We start from the raw sequence: 19,579 nt of genomic DNA on the forward strand, positions 1-19,579 counted from the left end.
CGAGAAACTGTCAGGAAAAGTTTGCCTTTGCAACAATCCGAGAATCAGAAAAAAACATGCGGTTGTTGGAGCCGTATCTCCAAGAAACTAGGGTGAATGCGAAAACGTGCCGAGCACTTAGAGACTCAGCGGCAACCATGGACGTTGCCCATCCTTCATTGGTGTCTCTGGATGACTTTACAGGAGAATGCGCGTGGATCAGGCAAGTCGCCGAGGAGCAGAGTGTGCGCTTACCAATCACCACCGTTGTCATTGAAGGCCCGTTCGGTAAGCTTCGCACCGAAGCGGCTGTGTCTGCCGCGCTAAACGATCGTTTTCCTTATCTTTTCTCCAACAACTCAGAGCAGCTTCTCAAAGAGCAGGGCACATCGTTCTTCCCCAACTTTGCGTGCATGGCCCTCACGCGATCGCAAGCGCGAAAGCTTTCGCGGAAGCTTGACCTTGTTCAATGTGGTGAACTCTCAAGTGACCTTTTCGGCGGCTCGACGGAACCCCAGAAAGGAAATGTTTCGCGTGAGTCATGTGAGCAGTCACGCGAGCGGCCCGTCGCCGAAGCGACCGGCGCGGTATGCGTAGGGGGAGACGACATGGCGCCATTGAATCAGAGCGAGAGGGCTGCAACGCTCTCGCCTGTAGCGGAAAGTTGGAGCGAGCTGCCGAGAGTTGATCGAGAGGCGCTCATTCGAGAGCAGCGTGAGGACCTCTCGATTGAAGCGCTAGTGGAAAGCCACAAAAACCCGGCACAAGTGCTGTCGAAGGAGCACTACGAGAAATCGGTGAAGAAACGCGCTTTTGAAGTTGATAATCAGGTAATGCTGCTGCAGCCGTCCAAAAGGAACAAGCTTGATGTTGATTGGGAAGGGCCCGCCAAAGTATTATCGAAGCCTTGCGATACAAATTATGAAGTGAAATTAGGAAGGCGGCCGGACAAAATTTACAACTTGAAAGCAGTCGTAAATCAGCTGTTGAATGCTTCAGAGGAAGAGGGAGCGGAAATTTTTAGTTCTAGTGAGGCAATCGAAAGGGAATCGGAGGTAATCTGGGAGCAGATAAACCTAGAGCCTAGGTTAAGTGAAGTCCAAAAGGAGGACCCGAGAAAGATTGTTTTGGTGTTTGAAGACGTGTTTTTGGACCGCCCCGGAAACACGAGGTTGATCGAACATGATATCGAGCTAAGCGGTGAGGAGTCAATCCGTAGCAAGCCGTATTGTTGTTCCCCTGTGCAACGTCGCAAGTGTGAGCCGCTCTTGGTGCCGCATAGGTATCGTCGCCTAAAAGTGGCCGGTTACTGAGGTGGAGCATGTTGCTCCACAGCGCAACTTTGACGTTCGCTATCAAAAAAAAAAGAGGGAAAGCTAAACGCTAATGCAGGTGCATTGAGCAGTGCGTTCTAGCTAGTACCTTCTCAACCCTTCGGTTTCTCGCTGGCGATTCGGGGCAAAATTTTGACCTCATCACGACCGGGGCTGAGCGCTCTCGTCCAGAGTGAGCTCAAGGAGCCAACTTTATGTTGTATTCTAATTCGTTACGTTATTGTACGTGGGAAAAAAAAATTGAGTCGTCATTTTAAGAGTCTTGTGTCCCACATGTGCCTCTAGATGTAGAGGGAACTAAATTCAGATAGACACGTAGCTAGGTATATGTTGAACTATACTTTGTCTGGTGTTCTGTCGGATGATCGAGGGCACTTGCTCGTGTCATGTGTTGTCTGTTGTCGATCCGTTCTTGGCAAGTTGCAGAACCATCGACAAGTGCTGAAACCGGAGGTGGTCAGAAGAGACGAGTGAAGCTGGTCGACAAGTTGTGGCGACAAGCCAGTGGAGCTGGGATCCATCGTCAAGAATGGGATGTGTTCCCAGAACAGAGTCTGGAGCTGCATTCTCCCCATGGCCCTGGAGGGGAACCTGGAGGGACCTGGCGAACGAGCGCGCCTGTCATCCGAGCCCCGAGGAAGCAGCTCGCCTTTTCGGCGCATTGTCTGGCGGCGGGGGTGCTGTTATGCCTGCGAGTCGACAGCGAACGTCCGTGCCTCTGAAAAAGGCAATCTGTGTCAAGGCCAGCCCGCGTCGCCCGCCTGACGCGATCAACAACTCAACGGCGCCTTTCTGGCGTGCACGTGCACTGAGTCATCTCCGCAAGCGAGCCCGTCGAGTAAACAACTGGCGCCTTCCTGTCTGGTGGGTCTGACGCAATGCCTTGCGACGTCACTCGTCCTTGGGTGCAGCCACCTGCAGCCGCAGCCTCTCCAGATTTGAGGAGAAAGAAGGACGCGGCCCAGCGGCGACCTCATTGGAGGATTCTGACCTCGCGACCAGCGGCGCTTCGGGTTGGACGTTTGGGTTGGACCCGGGGCATATATAAGAAGCCCTGCGGCGCGTCGAGAGAGACCCCTTTGACAGAGACCCATTTGAGAGTAGAGCTGTGTGTTAGAGAGAAGAGCTCGGCTCTTCGAGTCTTTGTCGGCCCCAGTGCCGAATTTGTAACGCCTCTGTATATATGCTGTACATAAACCTTGTTTAAACTCACCGTCGTCTCGTCCGCTCGTCTATCAGCTTTGCGCAGAAGCAGTCGCGAGCTGAGAAACCTACGCTACCAAACGGCAGGTGACCTTTCCGGCGGAGTTCGAAGCAGTGGCGCCTTCGGGACCGTGTTGGTGTCGCCGTCTTTCGAAACAGTGGTTGCAGCGGAGAGATTCGAGGCGCCATTCGTAACGTCGTCGGAGGTGCACTTCGCAACACTCCGCTCATACTGAATGGATTCTTAAAATTTTTGCGGTGTTGGATTTGTGAGGCAATAAGCTTTCAGTGAATTAATTTCATGGTTTCTCAAAAAAGTGTTTCAGGGCACCTTTAAGACAAAAATTTTTCATGCACCAATATCTGCAATCGGGCTGAGGGTAAAGTGGGGCAATTTCACAGGGAATTGTTCCTATGTACTTAGTAACGCAATAGAGTTTCATTTCGCAGAAATTCCAGAGTCGGCATTGGTGTTGTTGGTTGTGAGAGAAAAATCATCTTTGCATGACTGAAAAATAAAAAAGATGCAAATAAAATAAATAGTAAAAAAATCTGGGTCCAAGTGGGAATCTAACCCGGGTCGTTTGAATGGCAAGTGGGTGTTCTACCACAAAGCCGTGCCTTTGCTTGTGAATACAGTGAAAATAACTTGGTCTGCTTGAAAATACAGTGAAAGCAACACTCATGCCTTACAAACACACGTGTCTTCTATACATGCTTCACAATACAACATTAAATGTTGCCATAATAATGCCTGGTACAAGCGTACATAGCCATCGGGCGTCAGAACATGCGATTATCATAATGAATCCATAGTTTAAAGCCAGTCACCCACTACAAAAGGCACACAGGTTACTGAAACCTTAGGGCCACTTAGTGTGTGCATAGCAAGTTTGAAAATATTCCATACAGGAAGTGTTTGAAGTACACTCTAAGAACAGAATATCGCTATTGCGTTCAACTCTTAAAAGCAAAGCTTAAGAGTCCCCCAATTTTGTTATTGGGGGACCCTTAAGTTATTGTGCAAAATTTACAAAAACACATAATGACTGGAACCTAAAGTCACCTCTCTGAAAAAAAAACAAGAAAAGAAGAAATTATCTGGAATTTTAATTGGTAAGTTCTATCAATCTGAAGAAGAACAAAATTCACTATCATAAAAAAATTGTCCAAAATTCAATGCTATTGTAACACTACAACCACCCTTTATAAGCATGGTAAAAAAAATTTTCCTTGAAATTACGAACACTAAGGCAAGATATGAGTGACTTAGCATTGCAATAATTACATTGGGTAATGTGAGAGAAAAGATTTCCTAGAGATAGAAAAATGGGACGTATGTTCCCACTGTCGCAAAAAGTTAACGTGCACCTAAATCTAATTACACGGGCCTGCAGCATTTTCGTCTCCATCGAAAATGTGACCTCCAAGTCAGCAGTCAAGCACCATAAATGCTAGACCATCATGATGGGTCTAAAGTAAAAATAAACATTCAGTATATCTATGAAGGCATCTGAAAGTTTGTCCTCAGAAGAGAGTGCAAATAGATTGCGAACGTTTCGAAAGACTCGTATATGCTAAGTGTTCTGCGTGCATAAAGGAGGGGCATTCTACAGCAGGTGCGTGAAGGCTTTAACATTTTCTCGAGAAATAGTTCGAAGTTGCTAGCGCATGCAATATCACTATAAAGATCGGATGAAAGTACAAACGAACCGCACTTGTACCTCCGCCCTTTGCATTGAATTTTAGTCAGGCTTTAGATTTATCGAATGAAAAGTTAGATCAGTTATAGCTCATAGCTCATGTGGAGATACATTGTGCTAAAAAAAAACCTTCATGCTAAAAAAAAAAGGCGGGGCTTTCAAGGCACTCTTCATTGTCGTTGGCATTCCACAAGGCCAGAAAGTTGAAGAGCAATAACCACTGTTCTAGAGTCTCATGAACCACAAATCATAAACTGCTGAAAAAGTAAATTACATGCAGACTATCTGACCATAGAGTTCCCTACAATATTTATCAGAGGGTACTCTGGCACCTTGATCGTTCAGCACCATGGGTACAGCGTACTGTACCATGGAAATGACGGGAAGTACATGGATTTGCCTAATCTTAGTCTTCGTGTTAGTGGCTTCGAACACACTTGTGTATTTATTTATTGTTGTGTTCTGGTTCTGCTTTGAATGAATGTAAAGACTGTTGTGAACGTTGTGAACCAATTTGAATTGGTGAACCACAAAAGGGTCAAAGTCCAGTGAGGTGGAACTGCTGAACTTTGTCTAGCGACAAAGCAGCTGCACACCTCGAAGGGCCAAATGAAGCCGAACGAATTAAGCTTAGACAAATACATGTATGTACTACCCATAATTCCCATGCTGGCTGCAGTGCCATGCGTTGCAGCTCCCATAAGTGCGAGCGACAAATTTTCCTCTAGTATATTAGTATTTGAAAACTCTATGTGACTGACTTCCATCCTGAATGGTGCAATATCATTTCAAAAAGCATTTGTTTCTGTAGAGCACCTCATCATAAAGCCACGTTGGCACATAAAAATTGCATCTGAAACTCAAGGAGAAACTCTGAACCATTGGTGGACAGAGAATGCACAGACATTGGTCTGAAGGTTAAATAGCAAGTGATGGTGCTAGATTAACAATCTGCCCATATAACTCAATTCAATATTTCCTTTTCATGCCATTCTTAAAGCAAGGTGATAACTAGAGAATAAAAAGAAAATGGTGAACCAGTAGTGCACAGACATGAAGAAAAAGAACAAGTGGAGAAAATTGCAAATTTCCAACAAGGAAGTATGTCTCTGTATGCAATGTAAATGCAAAGCATACAAATTTGGACACAATATTTTGGCATATATATTGAGGAGCTAAAGTGATTAGTCCACTGCAAATTATACTTATCATTTGGCTGATATAATCAGCCAATTTAATTCTTATAAATTTGAACAGCATGGATTGTTGCTATTGCAAAATAAACCAGCAAACAAAAGCGAGGTAGGGTGTGGAACTCACCATTTGCGAGACTATGAATGCACCAGGAGTACCAGCTAAGCAAAAAAGAAAGAGCAAGAAAAGCCTTGTGGTTAAATGTTCATACCAAGATAGACGTGTATGCGATCCGTCATGAAAGAGCTGGATATAAAACAAAGGTAGATAGACGAAAATGTCAACTCCCTCATGCTACAATACTACAGCCAGCCAAATCTCTGTGGCACATCTCACCTTCATTTCTACTATGTTTACTTGTGCTTTCCTCCTCCTCTTAATTTTTTTTGTTTAATAACCAGTTATTACATTCCATTCCTCCTTCACTCTTTACTACTTGCTGTGAGAAAATGCACACACAGCCGTAGAGCAACGCAACTGAAAGGAACGAGTGCATGATACAGAGGCCTATCTAAATGTACTATCATAAAATAGAGCACAACATGCTATATTAGTCACATTTGGATGTAACAGTTACATTTGGAGTGCCACAGGGTTTAGTGTTTGGACCTATGTTATTAGTAATTTTCATTAATGATGCAGTAAATATTGTTATGAGAAAATGTCTCTCTTAAGCAGTGGGACAGGTGCCAAGAAAGACGATGTGATTTTGGTGTGTGGGGTGTACTCTTGCTCTCCATCTTGGCTTGCGCGTTGGCGCCGTGTAAATATATGTTGAAACACCTAATTTCCCGTCTGCCTTTATGCAACATTTTTGTGGGAGGTGCTGGGTTACAACGCATGATGGAAATACACAGCGGACGCCAAGTCGCTGCTTCCACCGGCAGCGATGCTTCTTCAGCTGCTGCACCCAACGCATTAGTGGCACCGACCTCCCCTATTTTTCTCGTGGCCGCTCCACCCCGTGATACCGGCAACTTTTTGGGAATGGACGGTGAGGACGTGGATGAGTGGCTTTAACTCTACGAGCTGGTCAGCGACAATCACAGATGGGACCATACCTTGATGCTGGCAAGGTTGAACACCATCTTTTATTTACAATAAATGGCCAAGGCATGGTTTAACAACAATGTGGATGTGATCATGAGCTGGAACGTATACAAGACCAAGTTACGCGAGTTGTTTGGTCAATCTGCCGGCTGTAAGCAGGCCACTAGGAAAGAACATGGCACACGTGTTCAGACCTCCACAGAGTCGTACCTGGCATATATACAAGATGTTCTGACCCTTTGCCGTAAAGTTGACAAAACCATGGCTGAAGCCGACAAGGTAGCGCACGTGCTCAAGCGCATCGCAGACAATGTATTTAACCTCCTTGTTTGCAAAGGCTGTTCCACTGTTCAAGATGTTATCTTGGAGTGTCAACGCTTTTAAGAGGCTAATAGCTGTCGCATTGCCCACCACTTTATGCACTTTGCCAACACTGCTGCGACGTCAACTTGTGAGGATCTCCATATAGCGACCCAGCCCAATCCACACTCCGGTGACATCACGAGAATCATAAGCCGAGAAATCAGAGCCATATCACCCTCACCCTTGAGAGCACTGGCACTGAGTGATCCTCAGCTGACCATATCACTAATACAGACCATTGTTCGCCAAGAACTAGCCAATGCGGGCATTCACATGGTCTGTGTTGTGCACCGTCCCGACGCTGTCAGTTCGTCTACCTCCAAACCACCCACAGCATTATCGCCGCCCTGCTCCACGTAACCGTCACCACAATGCATGAAGGACGCCTAACGACAGGCCGACTTGCTTTCGATGCAAACGAGTGGGACACATTTCCCATCATTGCCGAAGCACGTGGACCTCACCGTATCTGGAAAACCCAAGCTTCCCCAACTTCCACTCACCAGCCCATCTTTCTTGCCAGGAACTACCACGGCATGATGGCTCAGCTAATTATGACCCGACCACTACAACCACTGCCTAGTACAGTCGCTCACCTTCACCTCCACGTACAAACTTCCGGTCTCTGCTGCCACCTCGTTCCCCGTGCCCATCCTCTGCCTAGCGGTTTCCTTCGGGAAACTAATGGCTGCAGCTCTTGGAGGTGACGCTGCTGATACGACTTGCTCTCCAGTTCCTCTATTGATGCTCCCGACCAATCATAACCTGATCAATGTTGAAGTACATGATTTATCTGTCACAGCCTTGGTAGACATTGGCGCCCATATTTCTGTGATGAGTTTGCACTTTCGTGACCGCTTAAAGAAAGTCCTTACTCCAACCCCTTCATGCAGTATTTGTGTTGCTGATGGTAGTACGGCTACTGTGATTGGCGTCTGTATGCACGCGTTACTATTGCCAGCCATTAAACTTCAGTTCTCTTTATCCTTCTCTCTCACTGCACCCATGATGTGATTCTCGGACTTGACTTTTTGTCCGCTCATTCCACCCTAATCAACTGTTCTGCTGGTACTGTGCAACTTGACCTGCCCTGCCCGATTGATCCACCTAGTCCACCCGAAACTCGTATGTGCTCTGCTGAACACGACCGTTTGTCACCGCAAACTGTGACCTGCACCATGAGGGAATTGAGGCTAGCCTGCTGCCTTTGCGTGGGCTTTGCCGCCTCTTTTTCCGTTCTCATGTCCCGACATGACTCCCCTCCTCCATGGTCTCCGCACTGGAAAAGCGAGGAGTGACGCTTAACCCCTCTCACCCGGTAGCCGATGTCAACTGTGGCGCCGCGCACAGAGTCTCCCGAGAAGTTTCACGAGTGTCAGGGAGCAAGAAACCTTTCCGGGGACGACATGGTGGTAAGCACGCTTTTCTTTTCCGTCCGTCGGCTCCTTTTGGGGCTCGTTCAGACTTCCCCAACAGCAGCTTTGCAACCGCGGCAAACGCTTACCTTATGCCCCCCCCCCCTTTTGAACGCTAGGCCGAGGAGCGAAGCGGTGTCCTAGTGCATGGCCAGGCTGCGCCGACCCGTATCTCTCCGAAGCCAACGCGAGCACCTTGGTCCTCACCTTGAGGCTTGCTAAGACCGGACCCGCGCTAGCGTCCGTAATCCTTCACGATACGTGTCACTACAACCACCATAACACCCTCGCCACCTGTAACCGATGGCCATTATGTGCTCGCGCCCATCACATCCATTCTCTTGACTCACACTGTTACCTTACCACATACTGTTATTCAGTTACATGCGGACCGTGCCTGCATTCCAGTGCTCAACTTTGCTCTGTGTCCACACGTGCTACCACGTGGAATTGCCCTCGCCATGCTGACTCCCTCTGATGAATGCATCTTCTCAGCTCTGTTTTCCAACGATGGTGGACACTGCAGCTACACGCATGCTCGATCTTCGCAAGCAGGCCCGTCTGCTGACGTTAAAAAAATGATCGCGTCAGACCTTTTGCTGCATCAAGCTGACGCACTCCTTCACGTCCTTGAGTCATACTGGGACGTATTTGACTTTTGTGATCGTCCGCTAGGTCAAACCGCTGCTGTAAAGCACCGCATTGACACCGGCGATGCCTCCCCTGTCCATGGACAGCCATACCGCGTATCTCCAACCGAGCATCACATTATTCAAGCAGAAGTCGACAAAATCAAAATGCTCGCCAGAGACATAATTGAGCCATCATGTAGTCCATGGGCTTCCCCTGTAGTTCTTGTCAAAAAGAAGGACAACACTTGGCGATTCTGTGTTGACTACCGACATCTGAACAAGATCACTAAAAAAACGTCATACCGCTACCGCGCGTAGACGACGTCCTGGATTGTCTTCACAGCACTAAGTATTTTTCTTCTATTGATCTAAGATCAGGGTACCGGCTAATTGTTGTCAACAAAATGGACCGCAAAAAGACCGCTTTTGTCACACCCGATGGTCTTTACCAGTTTAAGGTCATGCCCTTCGGGTTATGCAATGCTCCGGCCACTTTCCAGCGGATGATGGACTCTCTTTTGCGTGGGTTCAAATGGTAAATTTGTCTTTGTTACCTGGACGACGTTATCGTTTTTTCTCCTACCTTTGAGACCCACTTTGACCAGCTATCCTCAATACTGGCTGTTTTTTGCAATGCCGGTCTCCAACTGAACTCGTCAAAGTGCCACTTCGGACGCCAGCAACTAACCTTGTAGGGCAACCTTATCCACTCCTCTGGTGTACGCCCAGATACCTATAAGGTGCGAGCCGTGCAGAACTTCCCCGTTCCGACCTGCACTAAAAAAGTCCGCAGCTTTCTTGGTCTGTGCTTATACTTTCGACGTTTTGTGAACAACTTTGCGGAAGTAACCTGTCCTCTCACAAACTTACTGAGAAAATATGTCTCATTCACATGGGGTACTGCGCAGGCTACGGCGTTCTCTACACTTATTACATTGCTAACATAACCACCTGTTCTAGCTTATTTGGCAATGCCGCCCCTACAGAAGTCCGCACCGTTGCCAGTGGCCTCGGAATCGGTGCTGTTTTGGTCCAGCATCAATGCGACTGCGCCCGCGTTATCACCTATGCCAGCTGTCTCTTCTCGCAGGCAGAAAAGAACTACTCAATCACTGAAAGAGAATGCCTTGCTCTCGTTTGAGCAGTAGAAAAATTTCGGCCCTATTTACATGGTCAGCATTTCCCCGTCACAACCGATCAGCATGCACTTTGCTGGCTCGCATCCTTGAAGGACCCCACTGGGCCCCTTGGACGATGGGCACTACGGCTCCAAAAGTATAACTATTCGGTGTCCTACAAATCTGGCCGTTTACACCATGATGCTGACTGCTTATCTCGGAATCCAGTGGAGCCACCAGAAGCGTTCGATGAAGTGCCATGTTTGCTGTCTCCCGCTGTCATTGTAGACGCGGCCAAATATGTAGAGCTTTCGCGATAGCCATCGTAGACGGATTTCAAAAACTGGTTGCTAGTGCGTCCCTTCCAAATTCGACAGAATCCCTGGAAGCAGAAGAGGCGGCAATTGCTTTAGCCATTGTTCACTCCTTCGCTGAGTATATTTTTTTCGATTCAAAAACTGCAATTCGTAATTTCGCCACTTTCCGAATTCGTTCTTCGGCTGCTAAAATTCTCGAATCCTCTTCTCCGCCTGATCACCTCATCACCCTCCTCTGGGTCCCTGCGCACTGTGGACACCCCGGCAACACGGCCGCTCACACTCAAGCCCGAGCACTCACCAACCGAGCTCACAGCAACCTGCCTTCGCTTCGAGGTGCCAGGTATTGACTCTTCAGCTATCACGATATCACGCTATTTTACTAAAATTCCAGCCTAACGTATCCCCTGCCACATAAATCTCTTTCCAGAAGTGACCAGGCTTCGTGGCGCAGACTTCAAACGGACACAGTGATGACTCCTTTTTCTTCTATCCCTTTTTACACATGGCGAAAGCTCGCCTCATTGCAACTTTTGTTCTAGCACTAGAGCCGACTTCCAGCACATATTTCTGAATTGTCCGAACAAACCCAAGCCCCCGTGGCAAGTGTCAGAACACCAGGAGCGATGGGAGGCTGCTCTGCGCAGCTCGCAACCGGGGTTACAGCTCCAGACAGTGAGCTGGGCCAGAAAAGTCGCCAAAGCACAGCAGTGTATGGCCACCTAGAGCGGCCCGAGGGCCCGTCGTCATCCTGTTTCCACTTCCCCTGCCACCCCCCCCCCTCAAATGATTCCTTTGTGAATCAATAAAGTTGCTTACCTGCCTACCTACCTGGAGCAATTGTCAAGTCATTTTATTATGCAAAAGTGTGAAGAAGTAAAAAAAAATTAAAAATGCCAGGATCAGCCCTAAATTGAGAATAAATAAAATATTTTCACGCATCTTGTTCTGATAATGTGTTCACTGTTGAACTAGTTGTATTATCATGAGAAAGTCGGGACAGAAAGAGACAAAAACATTCAAAAGCGCAGGGACGCAAGCAGTTATGTTCGCATTTTGCAGCATTTCATCGCTCTTTTGATCTCACAGTTTTCATATTATTCACTTCATAACTGCTGGCTCAATTGCCAGCACTGAAGCTACAGTCACTGAAATTTCAAAGAGGCTAGAGTCCACTCTTATGAGATCGCACACATGCCAAGTATATTTCGTGGCTGTTGCATCTAATACTACATTGTATGAATACTATAGCCGTGTTTTGAGGAAGTAAAAGGTCTATCTTATTTTGTGTTAAAGGAACAGTGGCAACTGCAGTTGCTGAGGTTTCATATTCAAAATGAAATTATTAAATCTGAAGCAACATACTCGGCTACTATAATTAATTTCGATGCATTAGAAAGGTGTAGCTCTTCCAGATGTGTTAGTTGTGATTTTGTAGGATTTGAGTAAAATGTGCTCACAATTCTTACTTCCGCAAAATCTGATCGGTGTGCAAGGTTCCATCTCGTGTACGACAATGCCAAAAATTTAAAAGGGCTGCAGGTATCTCAAAGCAAGGTTGGCAATTATCTGGTGCGCAACACGCCAGACGAATATTAAAAGAAGATTTTGCAGGTCACACAAAGATGCAAGCGCTCAATCGTAACTACCGCAAGCATGCCGCGCATGCGATTCTATGGGCGCTCGCGAAAACTGTCACCCCCCCCCCCCCTCCGGTGGCATCACAGTGGTGATTTCGGAACTAGACCTGTCACGCCGGTTTTGGAGCACGCGGCAGGCCGTACCCGTGCGCTCTTTCATCCAGCGGCCGCGGCACTGCATACAGCAGGAAATGCACAATTTCATACCAAAAATGGCCAGAAACCAATCCCTTTCTCTTTTGCAGTATCGTCCTCAGCTATGCAGCAAGCACGTCCAATTAGTACTGGCTGATTGCTTGATTCCAAGAATATTCTATGAATTTATTACTGGTAATTTTTAAGTGAGTAAATACAAAGTATACATATCTCCAGTGTCAAAAAGAATGAAAGGGCATTTAACTCTTTCAGGCAAAAAACAGCCAAGCCCGCGTGGTATGTGCAGCACAGTCACAGGGAAAGCTGGAACAGTAGCCTTTCTACAGCCTTTTTCAGACAGTCTTGGGGCAACTATTAAACGCAAAGCACACTTGCATGGTATTCACTACACCATAATTCATGATAATTTGTGTGTAGTGGGGAAGCGTTCACTATGCCATTGTTTGTCATTCCTCGGTAAAGCGTGGCACCTGCTTCACACTTGCAAGGCATTATGTGCACTTTGTTGATGCTGTGGCTGACGACAATGAATTTTCCTGAGGCTTTCGTAATGGATTAGAGCATTCAACGAGTGACTCATTGCACAATTTGCATTGTGTGATGACTCGTTGTTACTTCACTGTTCTAAAATGCTTTATTACACGTGTTAATGAGTTTCGTTACCCAACATAAAGTCTCCATAGGGTCAGTGTGCAACTGATTTTTAAGCATCGGCATAGCTCAGCGGTACAGCACTGGGCTGCCAAGCTGCTTAGTGTTCAATTCCCATTCTGTTCTCGAAATTTTTTCATTTATTTAGTTTTTTTTCTTATTTCGCACGAGAGTGGTTACAGACACCAGTGGCGGCGGACAACTATGGTGCTAGAATCAGCCCTTGTTATAATCTCATAACAGCTTTTGCTGCAGTACCAACGAACATCTGCTTCATGTTTCCTTTCTCCTACAATTATCCCAGGTGTACTAAACACCTGCTCCTTCAAACCGTTGCCAAACTACACGTATGCTTTCTCGTGCACACGGGCTCTCTTATACACTCCTTGTGAGCTACATGCTTTAGCTTCCATATACCTAAGTGAAGTCACTCCAAACTGTGCAATCTGGATAGGGCTACTAGCCATCACATGAGCTGGGCAAATTCTGTCCACTCTGGGGTACTCGTGTAGCACAGCCAGACCAATGTTCATAAGTGTGAGCTCGCACTTCAGCTTTGCTTTCACTTCAAAAAAACCTTCGTGTGTGCACGACATTTGTGCATCACTTTTGCTGGATCCACCTCAACGACCAGCCAGTACACTTCAGCCTCTGCCTTGTTCGGCGCATCCATACTTACTGCAGCTACTACAGCATACCACCACACGCTTGCAGCACACACATCTGAAGTTAGTGGCCAATAAGTTCACAGAAATACAAGCTAAAATGCTCAAGGTCATGAGGTGAGACAACACAAATTTTTAGGCACAGCTTTGGCTTCTTGCCATCTTCCACTATGCAGCTTCCAGCATACTTGAGGAAATGAAAGGAGAAAGTTTATTGGAAGGCGCGATAATTACCAGCAACTCCTTTTATACTTGAAGAATTAAAAAAAATTTTTTTTTTTGACGGAGATCCCCGCGGTAATATGTTCCAACAGTGGGGCTTATTTTATGATTATTCTGAAAAATGTTTCAGGGCCCCTTAACAGGGAATTATTACCATGCAGACGCCTATAGTAGAATAAAAGTTTCTTTTTCTCCCGAAGCTAAACAGCACCATTATAGCACAACATCAATGTTTCATGCTTACCTTCTATATGACTGGTATACAAGGGAGTATATTGCACCCCAAATGCACAGTGGATAGAGCAAGTAGGATAAGTATCGCATTCCCTGCAGGGAAAGAGAAAAACAGATTTAGGTTCCCCGTAACCTGACAACATTGATGTTGCAATGAAAAAGTGATTACAAACAATGTGAACGATGAGTTCACATCCCACTTAAAGCTTTTCACTCAATAAATGCTCAATATATGATGCAAGGCTAGACAACCGTGAAGCCTTAATAAATTGGCATTGATATAAGAAATTGGCATTCTCTTAGAGAATAATGATGGCTCACTAAAAAAAAAATGGCAGCCAAACTTCTAGTATTCTCAAATAGTTTGAGTAATACCAGCATGTTGTCAAACTTTTTGAGGTATTTTGAGGAACTTGCATTTGTAACAGCCGTTTTGAGTTTTTTCTCACACTTCAGCATGCTGAGCAGGCAGTCTTAGCAATACCTGCCACATGACAACATGCGAGCTTAGAACAAGGGGATAAAATAATATATAGAATAATCCCTACAAAATGTCAGCGCTGGTTAAATCAATGTATGAAAGCACATTCAGAATAGCTTATGAGCTTCAACTAGGCATTCCAATCTACAACAAAATTTAAAGCTGGTGTTAGAATTTAATGGTTGTCCAACCCATAATCTCTTGCATTTATGTTGATTTGTAGCATACCAAGCCTCTACACACTTTATAATAGGGGTGAAATAGGATTTGGAGCATCGAAATGTTTTTTCTTATTCAGTTGCTTTTGGTGCACCAGAATCTAAATGTAGTGCAGGTTACAGAAAAAAGAAGCTTTTATTTTTTAACCCAATACCCTACATTTGGAGCAGTATAACAAAGCAGACTTACTTTTAGAATAGAAAACAAGAATATGTACACACTATTACCATTTACTTCTTTCGTTACCGGGCAAAAATGGTTGTTGTTTTCGTATGTCTTGGAAAGATCGTTTTTACCAGCTTGAAAAGTACTCCAACACGCATTGCAGCATACCAAACTATGAACAACGAAATGCTCTTTCCAAAAAATATCTGTTGTAGAGCAGCAAAAATATTTTACAATGACTAAAAATGTGAAAATTTTGGAACTTTTGGTTGCCAGCTGGTAAACAGTGCAATGAAAAACACTATATACGCAAAAATATTCAAAACAAAGAAAATTCAGAATATACATTTTGTAGATAAATGACCCAGATAACCCAGAAATAGTATAAAAAATAACTATTTTCCAAATATTTCTCTTCACATACAAAGTAAATCAGAACCGAGGTGCTGCTTCGTTACTCGTGCCATGCGGTGAAGAAATGCATGGTTTTTCACGAGACACAAGTGTACTCATACACTTTTCTCAGAAAATTTTTGTTGTCTTGCGACAAGAGTCTCCAGGTGTTCAAATTGCCCTGCCGCGGTGGTCTAGTGGCTAAGGTACTCGGCTGCTGACCCGCAGGTCGCGGGTTCAAATCCCAGCTGCGGCGGCTGCATTTCCGATGGAGGTGGAAATGTTGTAGGCCTGTGTGCTCAGATTTTGGTGCATGTGGTCAGAATTTCCGGAGCCCTCCACTACGGCGTCTCTCATAATCATATGGTGGTTTTGGGACGTTAAACCCTATATATCAATCAATCAATTAAGGTGTTCAAACATAGATAGATGCCCATGAAGTGAATCATTCCTCTATAAATGAGATGTCCGATGAACTTTGCTATTTTATCTAGCGTAACCTTTTTCGATGAGCCACCTCACTCTGCATAAGTTGATTGATTGATTGATTGATTGATATGTGGGGTTTAACATACCAAAATCCCCATATGATTATGAGAGATGCAGTAGTGGAGGGCTACGGAAATTTCAACCACATTGGTGTCCTTTAATATGTCCGCATAGATAGGCGTTTCAATATATCCAAGCACATTTCTTTGTATTTTTGTGCATATAATATTAAATAAAGAACAATATCACGTGCAGTTCTAAAATGTTTCGCACTGCTTCGTAGTCGGGGCCAAGATGTACTCTGGGGCCTTCTTGTTGTTAGGAGAAGCTCTGCAGCCAGCGCCAGCACACCGTGCCCCAGCAAAGTGTGGACCACGCACGTAACCAGAGTAGCTATAAGATTGTGCACAAAAGTCAGAAGCTATACGCACTAGCGGCAGAGGAGACAACTTGAGAATGTAAACAAAACAAGCCCATGAATGGCCATGGATGTCTCAGGCTGACACAAAACATCATCACCATAAAACTTAAAGCTGAGGTGATGTCATCCTAAAACTCTAAGCCCGTCTTTATTCAATACAGATTGGGTTGCAAAACAATTTCGAACAGCTCATGTGTTCTGCAGTGCTGGTGCACTCCCATGTGCACGTGACGACAACGCCATAGGAGCGACTAATGACGCTAGATGTGACCCTGTGTCTGATATAATGATGCAAGCTAAACCAAGCTGCTGGAAACTGTCAGAGAAGGTCACCTCGACACTTTGAACACACAACTGACCTTCATAAATAATTTTTGTAGAACAAATTTTCTCTTACTCCTAGGAACAGCTCTCTATTGAATATCTGGCATAAATTTCTGGCAATTATTACTGCTCAAGATAGTCAAACAGCGAAGCTGACACTTTAACTCGATATTTCATGAGCAAAGGTTCTTTCCATCAGAGAACTTTGATGTTACTGTGTAGTATAACCACGAGAGGCACGCACTTTTGTCAAGTTCGCCAGCCTAGTTCACTTTTCCAATAATACACGCACATTGGTTTGTGCAAAGGTCTGTAAAAAATTGCTATATTGCCCAAACGGGCTAATTCAAACTATTTCTGAAAGTTGAGTGGCTGGACTGCCTACTAGAAAACGCTGGGCGAACGAGAAACAAATTTGACATGCCAAAATCAACAATCTAAAATTATGGATCACCGGTGATCGATTTGAATAGGAGTGGTAATGAAAGAGTTAACAAGAGGTAACTCATGTGCAGTACATGCGAGCAGTGTTACTTCAATAAAAGCAGTGTGTTGAAACACCCCATAGTGCAACCAGTTAAAAGTTCACATTAGCATATGTAACACTTGCCAGATCATTTGGCAGGTGCCACGAATGCAAATGAGGACTTGTCAACCTGGCGACTTTGAGATTCAGGAGATTCGTAAAGCAAGAGCAAGTAGGGGTGGCAAGCAAAGAAAACTGGTGCACAATCTTGTTTCATTGCTTTTTATGCCAAGAAAACGTCATACACTGCTTTGAACAATTGCCAGTAATTTTTTTAGGTGTCAACAATCATAACTTGTAATTATACTGAGCATACATAAGTAAGTAATTAAGAAACAAAAATATGCTTTGTCCCGCGACAGCTAGTAGTACTAACAGCCCTTTCTAAATCATTGTTCGCTTTTTCACAGTACACCAGTGTACCGTATTTACTCGTGTAATGAACACACTCGCATAATAAACGCACCCCAAACTTCAGTCATCAAAATTTGGATTTTTCGTTTCCCCGAGTAATAAACGCATCCCCTACATTCATCTGCTGCAGTCCTGCTAACTGTTGGCTCTCTTCCGTTTTTTTTTTATTACTTTGCCAACCCCCCTCAACCACCTTGGTTCACCCCCCCCCACTTCGCTGGTTGCTGCGTGCCTATTGCTTTTTTTTTTCTATCAGCAGCCCCGTCTTATCTGTGCTATACAAGGGGGTTCACCAGGCTACAACAGGGTTCACCTTCACCAGCTGTGGGTGCTAGTGTAGAGACATCCCAGCTGATAAGCACAGGAAGGTCACCAAGCTGCCTGTGCCAACCGACCATCCCTTCCTGAGAACACCCCCTCCCCCCTTCTTTTTTAGTCTACCTCTTTTTTTTTTTCACTCTAACTGTCCCATCATTCCCAGTGTCCCCGTGCACCCTTTTGGGTGCCCCTTGAGATGACAAGCAGATACCACTGTTTCCATTAAAGGATCGGGAGAAAAGATAGTTGCAAAACCTTTTTATGGCATGCCAGGGGGGCCCAGGGACAGCTTGCAGAAGATAGCGCCATCAACCACCGAAGATTAGTAAAGTGCATCAAAGAAGCTGTTTCCAAACAGAATGCGCCTATGTAAATTGCGAAAGGCTAAGCGATCTAACTTTCTTTTGCATTACCACATTTTTTCCTTCTCCCGAAAACGCTTTTTAAAATTTACCCCGCGTAATACATGCACCCCCGAACTTTGCTCCGATTTTTCTAGAAAAAAAGTGTGTTCATTACGTGAGTAAACACGGTACAATGATTAAAATGACTGATCTCCGCACCTGATAGGTCAAGGCCAGAAAACCTTACCCCCCCCCCTCCCCCCCCCTTTTTTTGGTGGAGTCAGGGTCAAGGCCTGCACATCTGGATGGAACTATGATAATACCCAAACTGCAGCTGGTCAATGCAGCCCCCCTTTCTCACTAGCGATAGTGCCCCTGAAATAATATTGAGGCTGGTTTGCATTTTGGTGTAGCATTGTGCAATTTCAATACCTTTCATGCATGCATAGCACAAAAGTAAGAAATTGTATCCAATAACTGGCGTAGATGTTGCACCCCTGTATCTGGCATTCTGCATGTATCTGGCATTCTGGAAGTTTACCCAACTAAGCTGGTCTAACCTATTTTTGTTATCATTCTGTGTGTGATCACTTACACACCTTACAACATCCTAATTGATATGTGGGGTGTAACGTCCCAGAACCACCATATGATTATGAGAGACACCGTAGCAGAGGGCTCCGGAAATTTCGACCACCTGGGGATCTTTAGTGTGCACCCAAATCTGAGCACATGGGCTTACAACGTTTCCGCCTCCATCGGAAATGCAGCCGCCACAGCCGGGATTTGATCCCGCGACCTGCGGGTCAGCAGCCGAGTACCTTAGCCACTAAACCACCGTGGCAGGGCCTTACAACATCCTAGACATAATCATTACATATGATTGCCATAATGCAAATATGTCTTACAATAGAACCTATAATTGTGGACTCATCATACAGTTGAACCTCAATATAGTGAATATAACAAAAACCTCAGTCCAACACAGTACATAACTTTTTATGCTTGATGTCTGTAGAACACCATGTATTTTAAACCTTGATACACGAAGTACACATATATGAAATTTCAATATAATCAATTTTTACTGCTGCCGTAGAGGAAGACAACGGTATAAAATGAAAGCTTCTGCTGATGTGAGTGGTCATACAGTTTAAATACACAAATGTTTTGTGAACACATTTTTCAAGTGGCATGTTACAGTGTCTGCTCTGGCAGTGGAAAGGGTGCACATGAGTGCTCTCCTCATCTTCGGAGTAGTGGAGCAAGAGAGCATATGGCTGGCACATGGCATGTGGGAACCTTACATATTTTATCATGCACTACCACACAGTTTCTATGCGACGTAGTTACATGTTCTGCACTGCATAAGCCATGCGTCAGCACCCATTTGATGTTTTTGTTATCGCCATGAGTCAAATAACAAGTGTGAGTAGACATAGAAGCAGTAGCACTAAACGCAACAAGCTCTCTCTTATTGTGCAAGAAACTCCAATTGTCCAGGGAACGAATGTTGTTGCAAGCCATGTAGCTTGCAAAAAATCTTGTCAGACAGAAAAAAGAAATGCCTACTTGATTCAGGATATCAAAGTCCACTCTTCAAAGATGC

At 45.1% G+C, this 19,579-nt stretch overlaps 1 protein-coding gene across 3 annotated transcripts in view; it reads right to left on the reverse strand.

The window, feature by feature from the left end:
* The window catches only part of LOC119177133 (lipid scramblase CLPTM1L), a 106,093-nt gene that overhangs the window by 16,804 nt on the left and 69,710 nt on the right, over window positions 1-19,579 (reverse strand). For all 3 annotated transcript variants that reach the window (XM_037428522.2, XM_037428521.2, XM_037428520.2), the window contains exons 12-13: window positions 13,887-13,969; window positions 5,540-5,574 (exon numbers count right to left, since the gene is read on the reverse strand). In XM_037428522.2, coding sequence (XP_037284419.2) covers window positions 5,540-5,574; window positions 13,887-13,969 — 118 coding nt within the window. The remainder of the gene's footprint in view (window positions 1-5,539; window positions 5,575-13,886; window positions 13,970-19,579) is intronic.

Source organism: Rhipicephalus microplus, chromosome X (assembly GCF_043290135.1).
Source record: "Rhipicephalus microplus isolate Deutch F79 chromosome X, USDA_Rmic, whole genome shotgun sequence".
Taxonomy (NCBI): Eukaryota; Metazoa; Arthropoda; class Arachnida; order Ixodida; family Ixodidae; genus Rhipicephalus; species Rhipicephalus microplus.